General features: G+C 36.0%; 2 protein-coding genes and 1 long non-coding RNA gene across 4 annotated transcripts; all 3 read left to right on the top strand.

Moving 5' to 3' along the window:
* Nucleotides 1-2,097: 2,097 nt before the first annotated feature.
* LOC137714824 (uncharacterized) lies at nt 2,098-2,664 on the top strand. Its single transcript, XM_068453955.1, has one exon. The coding sequence runs from the start codon at nt 2,098-2,100 to the stop codon at nt 2,662-2,664; it is 567 nt and encodes a 188-aa protein (XP_068310056.1).
* A 1,762-nt stretch (nt 2,665-4,426) lies between these two features.
* LOC137714779 (uncharacterized) lies at nt 4,427-5,332 on the top strand. The gene is made up of 2 exons (XM_068453920.1): nt 4,427-4,802; nt 5,139-5,332. The coding sequence occupies exons 1-2, from the start codon at nt 4,427-4,429 to the stop codon at nt 5,330-5,332; spliced, it is 570 nt and encodes a 189-aa protein (XP_068310021.1).
* Nucleotides 5,333-7,927: 2,595 nt separating this feature from the next.
* LOC137714208 (uncharacterized) lies at nt 7,928-9,168 on the top strand. 2 transcript variants are annotated; one of them, XR_011065411.1, is made up of 4 exons: nt 7,928-8,122; nt 8,313-8,355; nt 8,585-8,802; nt 8,976-9,168. It is a non-coding gene; the product is annotated as an uncharacterized lncRNA (long non-coding RNA). The 2 variants fall into 2 exon arrangements; XR_011065410.1 differs by lacking the exon at nt 8,976-9,168 and having other exon boundaries at nt 8,585-8,965.
* Nucleotides 9,169-16,991: the final 7,823 nt, after the last annotated feature.

A 16,991-nucleotide genomic window follows, 5' to 3' on the forward strand; every position in this document is an offset into this window, starting at 1 on the left:
GCAAAGATTTTTTTCTTGGATGGGCTAACTAAAATTAGTACCATAAAATCATATGTTTATTTTTTTTTATTATATAAAATTATATAATAATCAATATGAAAACAACAATAGAATTTAAATAATTCTTGAAATCATAACCCTAACTAACAATTTTAAGGATCATATAAATAATTAACCTACTAAATAAATCAAGAATAAGTAAATAAAGCGATTAAGAATGTACCAAATCTTACATTCATTGGAAAATCGTAAGGAAAAGTAAGGAATTGCGGATATAGGGATTTACTTGTGAACTATACGAAAATTCTTTTTCTTTTCTTGAGTAAGAAGTACAGAGCCTAATCCGCATAGGGTAAATGGTCTTTTTTTTTTTGACGAATAGGATAGAAAGGCGGACATGAGATAGAACAAATTTATTATTTTTAGCAGAAAAAGTATTATTTATTAGGGGCTTTTGGATCTAGGTCCAAAAACTTAGATAGTTTTTGGGACCGAGTCCAGTATCCAATTACATATTTTGATATCAATTTTGCCCCTTCAGATAAAAATATTTAAATTCTTTAATTTTTTATCATTTATTCAGTTTTTAAATTTTGAATATTTAAATACTCAAACTAAAATATTATCTAGTAACTACCTACTATTTATGAAGAAAACAAGACCGATATAATCTAGTAACTACCTACCTATTGTATAGGAAGAAAATGCTTTATACCTACAAAGCATATATAATCTACCCACAAAATAAAAATAAATTACCTATTGTATTGGAAGAAAAATGCTGGGAACCTACATGGTGGAGCATAAAAATATAAATATGATATAATATACCTCCATTAAAGGAATGAATTTGGAGAGAAGAACACAAAATATCACCCATGAAAAGAAGAGACAAAAAAGATGAGGATTGATAGAGAGAATTGTTTGGAAGAAGGAAAAAAGGAGGGATGAAACAGACTGGGGGTTGAGGTGATTATATGACTATAACTAATCCTACAATTAAGGGATTAGTTAAACCACAAATTATCTCATAATTAAGAAATTTTGTGTATTTACTACAATTCGTAAGCCTAAGGGGTAAATATGGTACAAACCACAAATAAACATACATGGAATCTCAATTATTGGACCTATTTCAATGAAGTGGACTAATTCTACTAATGGCTCACAAAATTGGATCTATATCAAGTTATCCCTATTTATTAATACTAACCTGTTTTGGAATTGAGTACGCTATATATGCTAAATGCATTAACATAAGTCATTAAAGCATGAGTTTAAAAAATGATAGTGCTATTCACACACCTTAATTCATTTTTTTGTCATTGATCTTCATTAATTCATTCCATCTGAAGGACGAAAACAAAGAGGGATGTGTGTGAAATAAAAAAGAGTGTGTAAATAGCACTACACTTACAAAAAAACCTCCCTAGGCTACAGCCCACCATAGCCTTATGGTTGGCTCCGCCAGTGCTCAGTGTTAAATTATTATTTTCGTGACTCCGTTGCTCTCCTTTGATTCAAATTTCCATTCCTACACAAAAACTTAACCCTCAAATCTTCTCTCATTGATTGTATTATTTTTTATCTAATTTTTGTCACATGGCCTAGAGGATCCTCCTAACTTCGATTTTTGGCTCCACCACAGCTTCATTAAATAGCTAAATATGAAGACAAACTACGAGCATTCTATGACAGCCAAATTTAAAGTCAAAATTGCGGGCGACGATGCAAGTAACGGTCAAACTGCGTTGAGGTCTAGAGAGGTTAAATTACAAGATATATGCACCAAAAACCACAATGTCCAATTGTATCGTTAGGATTCGAATTCTAGAAACCATGAGGTCCACCTTTTGTTGTGTTTTAGTTCAAACAAAAATCACAAGAAGAATGGGTTAAAGCAAGTAATTTCCATCCAATGGTTTATTACGTAACAGCAAAACAAAAACAAAAGGTACAGAAGACTAGGCCCCTAAATTTAGACATATACCCTTCTTGGGTTGCTTATATATATCATACTCCATTCATTCATTTCTTAACCCAAGCAACGAATTTGTAATATCGTTAGCTTCAATTTAAAAACATACATCTTGAGCAATGGCCCCCTCAATCAGTTATGCAGTGTTCATTGCTTCCTTGTTCTTATGTCTCTTGTCGTCTCCAGCACCATTTGCAAATGCAAGAGCGTCTCAATTAGTTAGGAGTGTTTGCAAGCAAACCCAAGAACAATTCGGCTACAACTATAGGCAGTGCGTAAAAGCTCTTTGGAAAGATATTCCAATTAGATCGGCAACTAATCTCAAAGATCTTGATATAGCCGTTCTTAAATTAGCAGCAGCAAATGCAGCACAAACCAAAGCTACATTTGAAAAAGCTTTCAACACCACCGACAAGAATGCTAATGGAACGACAGCTATAAAGCAGTGTGTAGATTCGTATGATTTTGCGTTAGGAGCATTCGTTTTCGCAGTGCGAGGGGTCAATGACGGTGACAAATCTGTCACCGAAATCCTCACACAGGCCCAAGATGACCTTGTTCGTTGCCGAAGAGCATTGGCCTCTGTTGAAGTTCCGCTTCCTATGCCAGTATCGACAACTAACTTTTGGGTCATGTTATATAGGGATGTTGCATTCCTTGTTACTTCCCAGTTATTCAATATCTAAAAAAAAGATAAGAGAATGATGTATTAAAATTTGAAAATACAAGCGTACCAAAGAAATGTATCTATGATTACTATAAATAAAAAGGCCAGAAAGTTGAAGAAATGAAAAAAATTTGATATGAATAACGAATATCGACCGTTTTCTGTCATTGTTGTGCTCCTCTTTAGTTTGGATTTCTTATCATGCATTCACTTTACTATGCATTGGCTTTAACGAAGATGAAATTATGGTACATGTATTTTCATTAAAACTTGACATCCCCTATCAGTCCAAATACAGGGTCTAACTTATTTCATTCACCATTTGATTCATGCAACTTGTGTTTCTTTATTCAATGGGTGGGAATATTTGAACTTGAAACATTTTTAAGCATTTGGAAGAGACCAACTAATGCGCATCCAATTTTTTGTTCTATGCACCCATGTCTGTCATATAGCCCACTTTGTTTTATGACCTTTCCTTAGACAATCCAAAATAATTCAATAGTCTTCTGAGACTGCCTCCTTTGACTAATGACATTCATTTCAAGAATGCAAAATCCTCGATCATGCTCAGCATATGATTACGAAGAGCTTGCTCAAGTCGCTTTTGAGTTAGCAGCAACGAATACAAAAGATAGGCACAGCTTTATAAACATTTAATCAAGAGGGATTCAAGAGAGCCTATTTAACAATATCAGTTTTGGTACCGCGCGGTGGTGGTTTTATTGGCATGCATGAGGACAAGGATAGGCCTGGGCCTCTCCATCATTTTCTTTATTTTGTATGCTTTAGCTTGTGTTTGTTATTCTTTAAGGGGTTTGTTATCGACACACACCTTTTTAATTCTCACACATCCTTTTTAATTTTTGTTCATTAATCTTCTTCACTTCATCCGATCCAACGGCCGAAAATTAAAAAGATGTGTGAGAAGTAAAAAGGAGTGTGTGGATATCACACCCCTTCTTTAATTTTTGTTTGTGTGCTTTCCATTGAGCACGATGTTGTTAAATCACCATTTTGCATGCATAGTGTTGTTTAAAAAGTTTATATTGAAAAAAAGAATCACATTTGCATTTTTGAGCCGTGATTTATAATGCTTGTTCAACTTCGGTGTAGTAATCGTTTCTTTTTAGCAGAATTTTTGAACAAGTTCGGTGCTTATGGTATTATTATCTCAGTGTTAAATTATTATTTTCGTGACTCCGTTGCTCTCCTTTGATTCAAATTTGCATTCCTACACAAAAGTTAACCCTCAAATCTTCTCTCATTGATCGCATTATTTTTAATCTAATTTTTGTCACATGGCCTAGAGGATCCTCCTAACTTCGATTTTTGGCTCCGCCAGCTAAATGTGATGACAAACTACGAGCATCCTGTGACGGCCAAATTCAAATTTAAAATTGTGGGCAACGATGCGAGTAACGGTCAAACTGTGTTGAGGTCTAGAGAGGTTAAATTACAAGATATATGCACCAAAAACCACAATGTCCAATTGTATCGTTAGGATTCGAATTCTAGAAACCATGAGGTCCACCTTTTGTTGTGTTTTAGTTCAAACAAAAATCACAAGAAGAATGGGTTAAAGCAAGTAATTTCCATCCAATGGTTTATTACGTAACAGCAAAACAAAAACAAAAGGTACAGAAGACTAGGCCCCTAAATTTAGACATATACCCTTCTTGGGTTGCTTATATATATCATACTCCATTCATTCATTTCTTAACCCAAGCAACGAATTTGTAATATCGTTAGCTTCAATTTAAAAACATACATCTTGAGCAATGGCCCCCTCAATCAGTTATGCAGTGTTCATTGCTTCCTTGTTCTTATGTCTCTTGTCGTCTCCAGCACCATTTGCAAATGCAAGAGCGTCCCAATTAGTTAGGAGTGTTTGCAAGCAAACCCAAGAACAATTCGGCTACAACTATAGGCAGTGCGTAAAAGCTCTTTGGAAAGATATTCCAATTAGATCGGCAACTAATCTCAAAGATCTTGATATAGCCGTTCTTAAATTAGCAGCAGCAAATGCAGCACAAACCAAAGCTACGTTTGAAAAAGCTTTCAACGCCACCGACAAAAATGCTAATGGCACGACAGCTATAAAGCAGTGTGTAGATTCGTATGATTTTGCGTTAGGAGCATTCGTTTTCGCAGTGCGTGTTGAGAGTTGTCCCACATCGGTGAGGGACAAGGTTTGCTATGTGCTTATATGATCTTGGGCTACTCCTCATATTGCCAATTGGTTTTATGGTGGAACCTCAATTTCATCATGGTATCAGAGCGGGTTGTCCTCGTGTGAAGCCAAACGGCCACACGCGCTCCACGTCACCTAGTTGTTGTCCACGTGTAGGCTTGAAAATCCGCCACACGTGCGGGGGCGTGTTGAGAGTTGTCCCACATCGGTGAGGGACAAGGTTTGCTATGTGCTTATATGATCTTGGGCTACTCCTCATATTGCCAATTGGTTTTATGGTGGAACCTCAATTTCATCAGTGCGAGGGGTCAATGACGGTGACAAATCGGTCACCGAAATCCTCACGCAGGCCCAAGATGACCTTGTTCGTTGCCAAAGAGCATTGGCCTCTGTTGAAGTTCCGCTTCCTATGCCAGTATCGACGACTAACTTTTGGGTCATGTTATATAGGGATGTTGCATTCCTTGTTACTTCCCAGTTATTCAATATCTAGAAAAAGATAAGAGAATAATGTATTAAAATTTAAAAATACACGCGTACCAAAGAAATGTATCTATGATTACTATAAATAAAAAGGCCAGAAAGTTGAAGAAATGAAAAAAATTTGATATGAGTAACGAATATCGACCGTTTTCTGTCATTGTTGTGTTCCTCTTTAGTTTGGATTTCTTATCATGCTTTCACTTTACTATGCATTGGCTTTAACGAAGATGAAATTATGGGACATGTATTTTCATTAAAACTTGACATCCCCGTATCAGTCCAAATGCAGGCTCTGAACTTATTTCATTCACCTTTCGATGCATGCAACTTGTGTTTCTTTATTCAATGGGTGGGAAGATTTGAACTTCAAGCATTTTTAAGCAGTTGGAAGTGAACAACTAATGCGCATCCAATTTTTTGTTCTATGCACCCATGTCTGTCAAATAGCCCACTTTGTTTTATGACCTTTCCTTAGACAATCCAAAATAATTCAATAGCCTTCTAAGACTGCCTCCTTTGACTAATGACATTCATTTCAAGAATGCAAAACCTCGATCATGGTCAGCATATGATTACGAAGAGTTTGCTCGAGTCACTCTTGAGTTAGCAGCAATGAATACAAAAGATAGGCACAGCTTTATAAACATTTAATCAAGAGGGATTCGAGGGAGCCTATTTAACAATATCAGTTTTGGTACCGCGCGGTGGTGGTTTTATTCTAGTGGCATACATTAGGACAAGGAAAGGCCTGGGCCTCTCCATCATTTTCTTTATTTTGTATGCTTTAGCTTCTGTTAGTTATTCTTTAATTTCTGTTTGTGTGCTTTCCATTGGGCACGATGTAGTTAAATCACCATTTTGCATGCATAGTGTTGTTTAAAAGTTTATATTGAAAAAAATAATTTCACACATTTGCATTTTTGAGCCATGATCTATAATGCTTGTTCAACTTTAATGTAGTAATCGTTTATTTCTAAACTTATGAAAAAGTTCGGTGTTTATGGTATTATTATCTCAATTATGATTGATGGCAGTGGAGTATATCATCTGTTAAAGTTGGTGCAGGCTAAGAGAAAAGCCACGAAAAGCCCAAGGAGATTGCGTAGGCCTAGGCCCAAAGGCCTTGAAGAGAATACCCTCGAGCACTATAGCCTACTAGTTATGAGCTTAGCCCAACTAGCATATGTAAAGAGCTTTATGATTCCAGAGACATGTGAGCAACCAGAAAGCTTTATGGCATAAGTCTTTAAGAACAGAGCTACCTAGATGTCAATCAGGCTACATGGCAACTCCCTGTTAGTGGTAGAGACCTAAGATGGGATGTAAAGGTGGTTAGAAAGACGCTTAGATGGACAGGGTTGGATAACTAAGGATGAGTACCGCTCGGCTCGCACCCGCCATTTCGACTAAACACATGTGATTCCACCACCAAATGTTTGGTTGGTAGGTGGAAATGTTTAAGTATGCTAATCTACATAGGTGGCGTATTAAATACCGAGTTGGGAGAACCCAAGGTTCGGGGGTTCATTGATGGCTTATATAAAGGGGTGGAAACCTCTTGTATTGCAGTCAGACGACTGAAAAAAAAAGTTTATGTATTAGCCGAACGCTATTTTTAGTCCTAAAATCAATATAATCTGAGCACATAGTGGCCCAATTTTGAGGGAGACCCACTTAAATCTTTGAGTCCATTTCATTCCAATTAGACCTGACATCCGTTAAAGTAAACGGGTAATATGACCCGACACGTTACCTATTAAAGAAAATATATTTTAAATCAATAAATAATGAAAATGAAAAACATAATTTGACCCAAGAAAAATGGAAAGCATAATACTAAATTAGTATATACACATACCTCATTGTCACATAAATATTACTTCAAAACATAAAAAATTAAAATAAAAAAAATAAAAAAAACATTTCTATTTTAAGTATTACATACTCCAAAATAAGAGCCTAATGAAAAAATATTAGTACATTACTACAAAATATCAAATGCTCAAGGATATGTGAAATGAAGGGAGTTGCGTATCAAGGTTATGGAACCTTGCACGTTTTTTAAAACCCTTCAATTTTCACCAATCACCAAAGGAAATAGTATTAGAATTTTGGCTTGGGATATTATCTTCAGGAGTTATATTGACGATATTTTCATTAGGCTTTAATGTGTTTTCTAATTTTTTTTAATTTCACTCTTTGCCTATAGTATACTATAAAAATAAATTAATTAATTAAACAACTTTTTTTTTTAAATTTATATAAATAGATAATAATACATATTTAATATACAATATATTCATTATATTATACATATACTAAAACTCAACACAAAATCACTATTCATTAACAGTAAATGGGTGAAAAAGCCCTCCAATTCCTTTGTTATCTGCCTTTTTTTCATTTTTTTTAACAATAAAAAGACGACTTTGCCCTTCTTTTCCACTTGTTGATCAGTTTCAGCTTCTGTCATTTTCAATGGCGTAAATGCCCTCCGCTTCTTCTCCATTACGCGTTTGTCCACGTGTTGCTCATAGCACTGCATCGACTGCTTCTCAACTTTTCCTTCCGTTTCCACTTTTTTCCCTCACAATTCCCTGCTTATGTCGCTCTCGATCTCGATCCTCGATTTCTTTCGCTCTCAAACGCCACGTTCTCTCCCTCTCCGACCTTGCGATCTTTGTCTCACAAATTACCAACCACACTTTCTTGCTGAAAAACCACCCAATCTATAGAAGTTTCTTCGGTTCTTTAGTTGGATTCGGAGAAATTTTGTACCCAGAAAAGCTGGCGTTTCCTGGTGATTTTTACAGCTTTCTCAATATAGGTGTTTCAATTTCTTTTCTGTGATTTTGGATTTGCAGATGGGTTTTCTATTCAAATTTCTTTTTTGTGATTTTGGGGGTTTTGTTTGTACCCTCGGATTCTGCATGTGGGTGCTTAATTCGGTTGCATATGGATGTTTAATTTGGTTTTATTTTCGGTTTTAGGGGGCCCTGGATTTTCCTTTTTTTGGGGCTTTTGTAACTCAAGGTGAGCAATTTCAGCTTCTCTCCTCGGGGCTATTGTGGAACCAAATTTTTTATTTTTATAATTGTGAAAGTTGAATACAACACTTTGTTTAGTTTCCATTTAGTACACTAATGCATAACTCTGTTTTCCTCTCCTCCTTAAATTCATATATGGAAATAGGAAGTTTAAGAATCTTTGTTCTTGCTAATAGGTTTAATAATAGTGACGTTTGAATGATCTTGGTTTCCAGGAAACTGTTTTTAAAGAATGGTAGCTGGTGATTCAAGAAATAGTTAGATTTTTTAAAGCTGACACAGGTTTTAGGAATATCAGGCTTTGAGTTACAATACTGTTCTAGGCTGTCATCCAGATTCCCAACTACATGTTTCCACGACGGTTTCAAAGAGGTCCTTGAGATGATCAGATGCTATACTGAGCAGCCACCATCATAATAATTAACAAGGTTAGGTATTGAGGCTTTTCCTTGACTTATTTTTCTCTTGGAATATGAAACCATATGTTTTTCCTGCATGTTGGTGCATGTAAATAACACAATGTTTCATAATCTTTTATTTAGACTTTTATAAATATGATAAAAGTGGATATAATTTTGACAATAACCTAACATGGCTATTTTGAAGGTAAGAGCAATCGTCTTTCTCTTGGTCACTAGATGCCTCAAGAATTTATAGTCACTTATCCAACTTGGGATTTGAGTAAGGGTAAATTATATTTTACTCTCTTGGTTTAGGGTCAATTTCAATTTCTTATAATATTTTTAAAACATATTTAATCTCATACATTTACTTATCATTTTATTTCAATTTCATACAACTGTTAGAAAATCTATTAAGTTGACCGTTAAGTGATGCTGTGGCAAATATGAGGTCCCTATTTGTGATGACGTGACTGTCACATTTGTGCCCTGTGACTAAACACTTAATAAAAAATTTAAAATATTAAAATAATTAACTAAAGAAAAGTTCAAAAAAAAAAAAAAAACCCAGAAATCGTCTTCCCCGACCCATCCCCTTCTCCTATCCATCATCACTCACCCCAAAATCCCACCCGAGCCCACCCCCAAAAATCCCACCTGAGCCCACCCAAGCTTCTTCCTATACTCTTCTTCTTCTTCTTTTTTTCTCTCTCTCTGTCTCTCTCTAACCCTAACCTTAATCTCATGCACTCCTCTCTCTTCTTCTTAACCAGCGCGCTCACGAGGTGGGACTTAGACCTGACAGGCCGAAGCGGGCTCTTGTCGGCCTTACCCCCATCGGCGAAGGCAGCAACAACCAGTTTGCCCGAGTGGGTATCGGACGCTCTGCGATCGTTTGAAGGAGTTGGTCTTGAAATGGAAGAGGCTGTTTTGCGGGTCCCTCTGCACCAACTTCAAGTATTGGGGAAAATCGACATCGCCAATGGTTTTGCTGCAGAAGACGACGACGGAGGAGTCAAGTTCAAACTCTAGCCCGTCAGGTCTAGGTCCCACTGACGGAGGGGGCGGGCTTGGGTGGGATTTTTTGGGGTGGGTGATGGGGGGATTTTTGGGAGGGGTGATGGGGATGGGAGAAGGGGATGGGTCGGAGAAGACAATTTCATTTTTTTTTTTTTTTTTTTTTTCTCTTTTCTTTAGTTAATTATGTTTATATTTTAATTTTTTTTATTAAGTGTTTAGCCACGTGGGAATCACGTCATCATTTAACGATTAATTTAACAGATTTTCTAATGGTTGTATGAAATTGAAATAAAATGATAAGTAAATGTATGAGATTGAAATGTTTTAAAGATGTTAGAAATTGAAATTAACCCTAAATCTAAAAGGGGTAAAATGTAATTTACCCCTTGAGTAATCATGAATAAATTAATTTCGTGTTACCATGTGCTGGGCTGGTGTGAGAACTTTGGGATGGGAGGGAGGACCAGAGAGAGACGTTTGGATTTGAGAAAAGCAATTGGTATTGAAAATTGAGATATTGTACAATGTATACCATGGCATGGTCGGTTCTAGCTTTTTCTCTTCCTTGGTATGCATTATTTCTCCCTCTCTTTTAATTTTTTTTTTTTCATTTTTATTTTCTGCAATTTGTGTGTGAAAATTCTTGAATTTGTTGGTTTTCTATGTTGGATTTCTCTTCAATTTTGATTTCCCATTTAGAAAATTGATCGTTTCGTTTGCTTTTTCCTTTTTCTTTTGTTGGGGTTTTCCCATGATTTAATTTAATTTTATTTATCTGAGACTTGTTTCCTATAAAAATTGAACCATTTCCTGTATTTTCTGGATAATTCTTTTATCCCCTTTCTTTTGCGTTTAATTTGCTTAGGAAAATTTGTTTTGGAACCGAAAGTGTATCTCTTAATGTGATTAAATTCTGTTCACAAGTATTTTGGTCTCTAGATTTTTCATAGTGTAATTCTTATGGTGATAATTTTTGCCGTTGTCTTTGTTTTTGTACTTCTCCCAATTGTATGTAAATTCAATGAATTGTGCAATTTTTGGTGTAGTGTATGCAATGAATTGGCCAAACAGATTGATAATTAACAATAGTAATAGTTGATTTCTTTTCGGAAAACTGTTGCTGGCCAAAGAGAGGTCACAATGTGCCATTTTGTATGAACTATGTGTGAATAGTGAGATATTGTAAGGTGATTGAGGTTTGTGCAGGTAATTACTATAAATACAAATGGATGGTGCACACAAATTACTAAAACTTAACCAAAAATAACAAACCCAGATACCAATTTACTTCAAATGATGCATTACAAAGCTCCATATAGCATATGACTCATCACAAATAAACAAGTCATCAATGACATGTGGCACAAATCAAGCAAAGGAAGCTCAAAACCTTCCCAAAAGTCAGCAAAAGGGGAAGAAATCTCCTTAAAATCAGTAAGGGGCCCAAATTGGTCTCAAAACGGGAAAGAAAGCTAAGGCATCTTCACAAAACAAGCAAAAATTGAAGAGTGCTCACAAAATAGGCAAGAAAGTCATATAATTCGGCCAAGCAAGGGGAAATTAAGACACAAAACATGCCTAAATTCTCCCATGGAAGAATCAAGGCACAAATCAAAGCCAAATCCATCCAAAGGCAAGCTTTGAAAAGTCTATAAATACAAGGTTATCAGACAAGCATAAGGTTGATAATTTCTACATTCAAGGTCGATAATTTCTACATTAAAGGGTTGAAATTTCCACAAAATGAGAACCTCTGCCAAATCTTTGAAGTCTAATATGCTGCCAAAGCTCTCTTCGAATAACGCACAACCAAAGCCGAAACTTTTTTTCGACCAAAGCTGAAGCACACCCTTGAAGAATCAACAAGCACTTGTGCCAATTCCTTCAAGACTTTGTTACAAGCTCAAAACTTGTAACGACGTTCGATTCAGGATCAAGTCGCCAAGACCCTTGAATCAACGAAATCCTACATCAACACTACCTTTGTTGCAACCCTAAACCTGAGGTGAAGATTATTCATGCATTGTTTCAAGCTTAAAACTTGAAACAATCGTTCAATCGTTCGTCCGAGATCAAGTTATCGCGATCCTTGGATCAACAACCTACACATCTACATCAAATTTAAAGAATGAATCAGAGGAAAATTGTAAACAGAGACTGTAAACAAATTCATCAATACCAATCTACTTTGTACACGTGTTCTCGTTTCATTTGTTACAGAATTTTCGTGTTTACAAATACATTACCACCACTTTAGGTGTTAACAATAAAGAGTGCAAAAGCGTTGCAGCATGAAATTTTTGATGTATGTTAACACCATTATCTTTAAATGTGGTTTTTTAACGGATTCCACTCGTACTTTTCCGCTGCTCTTTTTTCGCAGAAGTTTCTCTACTTACATAAATGTTTTACGAATTTCAGTTTTTATTGTCTGATTATTTTTTGCAGTGGTTGTATTAATTTTGTTTTAACTAGAAATTTTGGGATTTCTTCATTGTTATCAAATACAATTTTCTAATTTTCTAATTTTGGGGTTTTGCAAGGAATGGAATTTTGGTCTTTGCAGATTTTGGGGCTTTGAAATGGGTATGTGTTGTTTTTATCGTTTCGGTTCTTACGTGTTCCTTTCTTTGATTTCTGTTGTCTGTTCACTTCTGCGTTACTTCGTAATTCATTTTCGTGATGGAATCTAGGATTTTTAGTAAATTTTCTATGTAATTCCAATTGAAAGACTGGATAATGATTAAAATTATGTTCTCTTTCTTTTTCTTTATTTTTTTCAAATTTCTCTTAAGTTTTTTTTTCTGGGATTTAAAAGTATCTTTTCTCGATTGGTTAGAATTTTTTCATCTCTCCAATTGGTTCTTTTTTATTCTTTCCAACCTTTTTGTCTAATTTTTTTTTTATTTGTTTTGTTTTTTTTTTTTTTTTTTGGTGACTTAGTGCAGAAGTTAGAATTAGCTTTTCACATAACATGGATGATCAGTACGAGACACTTATCCAAAGAATGAATCCAGGAAGGTATATGCAAAAATCATACTTTGGGTTCATATAGAAACATGAGTTTTCTTTTAGCATACAATGTTGATGCAATAATTTATTTCATGGTTTGTAAGATATCGTATGAATTTTACCTACCTGACGGTCAATTGCTGATGTCACTTCTGAGAAGCTGAGATTAGCATATGACATGTCACAACAATATATTTTTCACAAGCAGATGCTGAAACTTTACACATCACATTAGGCAAGTTTCAATGTTTTTCGCTTCCACTTTAGGGCTTTTCTAATTAATATTTTGTGCTGAAATTTGATTGAACCTTATATGGTTTGATTTTAGGATTCCTCAAGTCAAATTGCCACCAGGGTAATCAGAAAAGAAAAAAAAAGATTTGGTCTCTGGTTACAAGATGACTTCACATCTCCCTCTCTCTCCAAAACTCAATTTTGAAGTTATCGTGCATATTTTTTTTCGGATCACTGTCACCTTTAGACTTTGTCTTATGGTTTTATCATCGTACATTGTTGGTTGACTGTCTTTGTTTTCTTCTGCATCATGGAGGGTTGTGCAAGGCGTTTTTTGCAATTTATTGCAAAATAATGTCAATTTTCCCTTCTTTGGATACAGCTCAACCTAGGAGCAAGTCTGGTATCTAAGCTTTACGTTCGTTGCATGTAGAACTTGAAAAGGCTAAGAATGTAGTAAACTTTATTTGGCATGTATCTCCTCAAATATTACAGTTGTACTTGATGCAGTTATCGTTGCCCCAACTTTTTAAGTGAACAATTATTTTCCCCTTTCTACTTTGAAGAAATAGAATTCTCTTTAGACATTTAAATTTGTTTCATTCATGATGAGGTTGTGTATAAATTGCATTGGCGTTCATAACTCAATTTTTTACTCGAACATTGTTTATGAAGATTGCAGTTGCATAATCTTTCATATAATTTTCAACCCTGCAACAACGCACGGGTACAAATTCTAGCATACTCTATGGCTATTGTATTTTATAGTAAGTTTTTTTGGTATAAAAAATTAAAATCATCAAACCAACTATTTTCTTAACGTGTCGAAACGGGTTACCCGCTTGTCACCTTCGTGTAAGCCTATTAAGGGCCTGCTATTAATGGGTTCTTATAGTGTGACTCGACAACGATCCGATTAGTTATCATGTTGATCCAAAACTCATTATTTTCGTGTCATTTACGTGTTGTGTATGTAACGGGTTGTGTAAAAATTTGCCAGAGCTAATTTTAATCCATATTCCAATCCCATCAAGGATTTAGTATTTAATTTGTTAACTTGCAAATTTGAGTGTTAACATCATCATAGAATTGAGAAAATTGATATTCATCAAAATCTTAGGGAAGGTTGGATTTGCTATGTCAAAAAACTTACTATAAAAGCATTCAAATCCGTAACTTTAATTTTTTTTGTTGAACAAAACTTGTTAAATTTTTTTAGATAAATGAGTTTTGTATACACTTAAGACTTTTGTAGACTCACAAAAAGTTATAATTGAATATCAAAATATTTTGATAGGGTTTTTATAAGTCATAAAAAAATATTTATTCAATATAGGTAACTTTTATTGACCTTTTAAATGTGACAGCTCGTCCCGGACTTTTCGTACCGTATGGGTGAAATGACGATTTTGCCCCTACTATGTTTGTTTCATTGTGTGGTCATTTTTGGGCTTTGGTTGGTGGAGTTTGGACCACACACACACCCACACTCATTCCTCACTCTCTCTACCCTGTCTCGAGACCCCTCTCTCTCCCTTCCTTTCCTATCTTCTTGTACGGACAACGCCCAAAACCCTTGAAATCTTCACAAATCGAGGAAACAAATTACACAGTTGTGCTCGTGAGGTCCTTAGGAGTTCAACCATACCTATTTGAGGTAAGGATACCTTCATTTTCACGTCGAACTCGAGATTCCCGATTTTGATCACTGTTTATGCACACGTTAATTATTGTGTTTTTGGGAATTTCAAGCTTGTAGTAAACTTGGTGAGGTCCTTAGGAGACTTGGAGTGGTTCATTTGAAGGTTTTGGACGTCGGGATGGTGAGTTGCAGGTTTGGCCGGAGTTGGTGGTGTTTTCTCGGCGAGATTCTGTTGGTTTTGGTGCTTGAAAGTGGTATGGATTGGTTCCTCTTGTTGTAAGCTTCATTTTGGTACCAATTTTGTGAAATTTGGTTGAAAAACGAGTGAGATACGAAGTTTTGAATTTTTCCCGGTTTTCCGGCGCCAGCGACGGCGCTAGAGTTTGGCTGGAGAAGATGACGGAATAGTCCGTCAGTTTGGACGGAATATTCCTAACGGCGTTAACAGAATCCGTCAAAGTTAACGGAATATTTATGACGGCGTTAACTGACGCTGTCAGTGTGCCAGGCACATGCCTGCGCGTGGGCGATGCGTGTGGCTGTGCCTTGGCCGGCTCGTGGGGGCGCGTGCAACGTCGGAAAATTATTTTTAAAATATGGGGATGTTCGTGAGGTTGAGTAGATCACGTTGGTGTATTCATACACCCCATTTGAGCATTGTATGAGAAGTTATTTCGTAAGGTTGGTTATGTGCTTTAAAATTAACGTTTTTATAGTTGTTTCGTATATAAGTAAGACCTATCCCGAGGACGAGCGCGGTCACTCAAGGCAAGGGGGTTACGACCCTTCTACATACCAATGAGTGGGCTTTTGGTTTTCCGTATATACCTATATACTTATGTTTTTCCCATAAAGTGGAATGAAATGTTTATACGTTTTTATGCCATGCATTATGTTTGCTGTTGATTATGCATTATTAGTTGCATATATATATATGTTTGGTGATGTGGACGCACATGTAAGTGCCAGGTAAGTTATGATTTATGTTTATGTTCAGTAGTGATTTGAGATGCATAGAGAGGTCATAACCTGCGCCCCTGGTGTTAGTGCTCCCGCCTAGAGTAGGGCACAATCCTTCACATGATGTTCACCTCCCGCACCACACGCTCATCTTGGATCCAAGTTAGGTGCACAGTCCTGTCGTACAGACCACTTTAGGTGGTTCCGACTCGTAGGTGACCCGTAATTATTCGCCCAGTCTTCACGTGATCGTAGCACTTGAGTGTACTTATTATACACCCAGTCCTGTCGTACAGACCACTTTAGGTGGTTCCGACTTGTGTGCAGGTATAGTTAGTGAGTTAGAGATTTGAGGTCTGGATTCAGTCGTACAGGTCGCGTTAGGTGACTCCGGTTGACAGATTATATGACATTGTTTGGCATTACCTGAGTACTTGCATTTTATTTCGAGGCATCTGGCATGGCATATTTCCGAGAATGATTTACATATATGTATATATTCTATTTTTTTGGGAAGTATACAGGTTTTACGGCGAGGGGTTAGAACTTTGTTTTTGAAATGGTTTTTGAAAAGCTTTGTTTTTGCCCACTCACGCTTTCTGTTTTGCGCCCCTCCAGGTTCTAGTTTGGCTAGCGCTTTTGGTGGCTTCCCAGAGGATTTTCCTGGCTTATCTGATAGATTATCACTAGTATAGGACCACCTTTGGGTGTGTTTATTTAGTGTTGTTTCTCTCGGACTGCACTAGATCTTCCGTGCTCTGAACTTTGTTTCTTACACTTAGGCTTGCATATGTATGTTATTACTTTGTGTTTAACTGGGTTTTTATTTATTCATATTTTTATTATTATTTATTAGCTTCCGCACTGTGCACATGGTTACGTCACTTCCACGTGACGGCCAGCATGCCCTGATCTCGGTCAGAGTGTGTCATTAAAAGTCTGTATTGAATACACTTGAATTTGACAGTCAAACAAAGTCTATCACAATCCATACCACCCCTAAATTCCTATTATTAATTATGTGACTATATTTTGTTTGTTAATTGGTAAAACACCAAATTACTTGTACCGCATATATCTTTGTTTTTCACTAAGTTACACAATTGGCGAACCATAATGAACCAATATAGTACTAAATAACTCCTCCACTCCTCATTTATCAATTCTTTTATTCAGACCCATTCTCTCAAGAAATATGAGGCTTTCTCTTGTGCACATCAAATGTACACGTTTGAATTTCACTTAACAAAAGTCGTTAAATAATTTACCGTAACAAGATCTAACAAATCTAATTCAGATGTGTAATTTAAATATGCACTTTGAATGTAAAATGGAGAATAGTTATGATGCTCA

This window comes from Pyrus communis, chromosome 14 (assembly GCF_963583255.1).
Source record: "Pyrus communis chromosome 14, drPyrComm1.1, whole genome shotgun sequence".
In the NCBI taxonomy this organism is placed as follows: Eukaryota; Viridiplantae; Streptophyta; class Magnoliopsida; order Rosales; family Rosaceae; genus Pyrus; species Pyrus communis.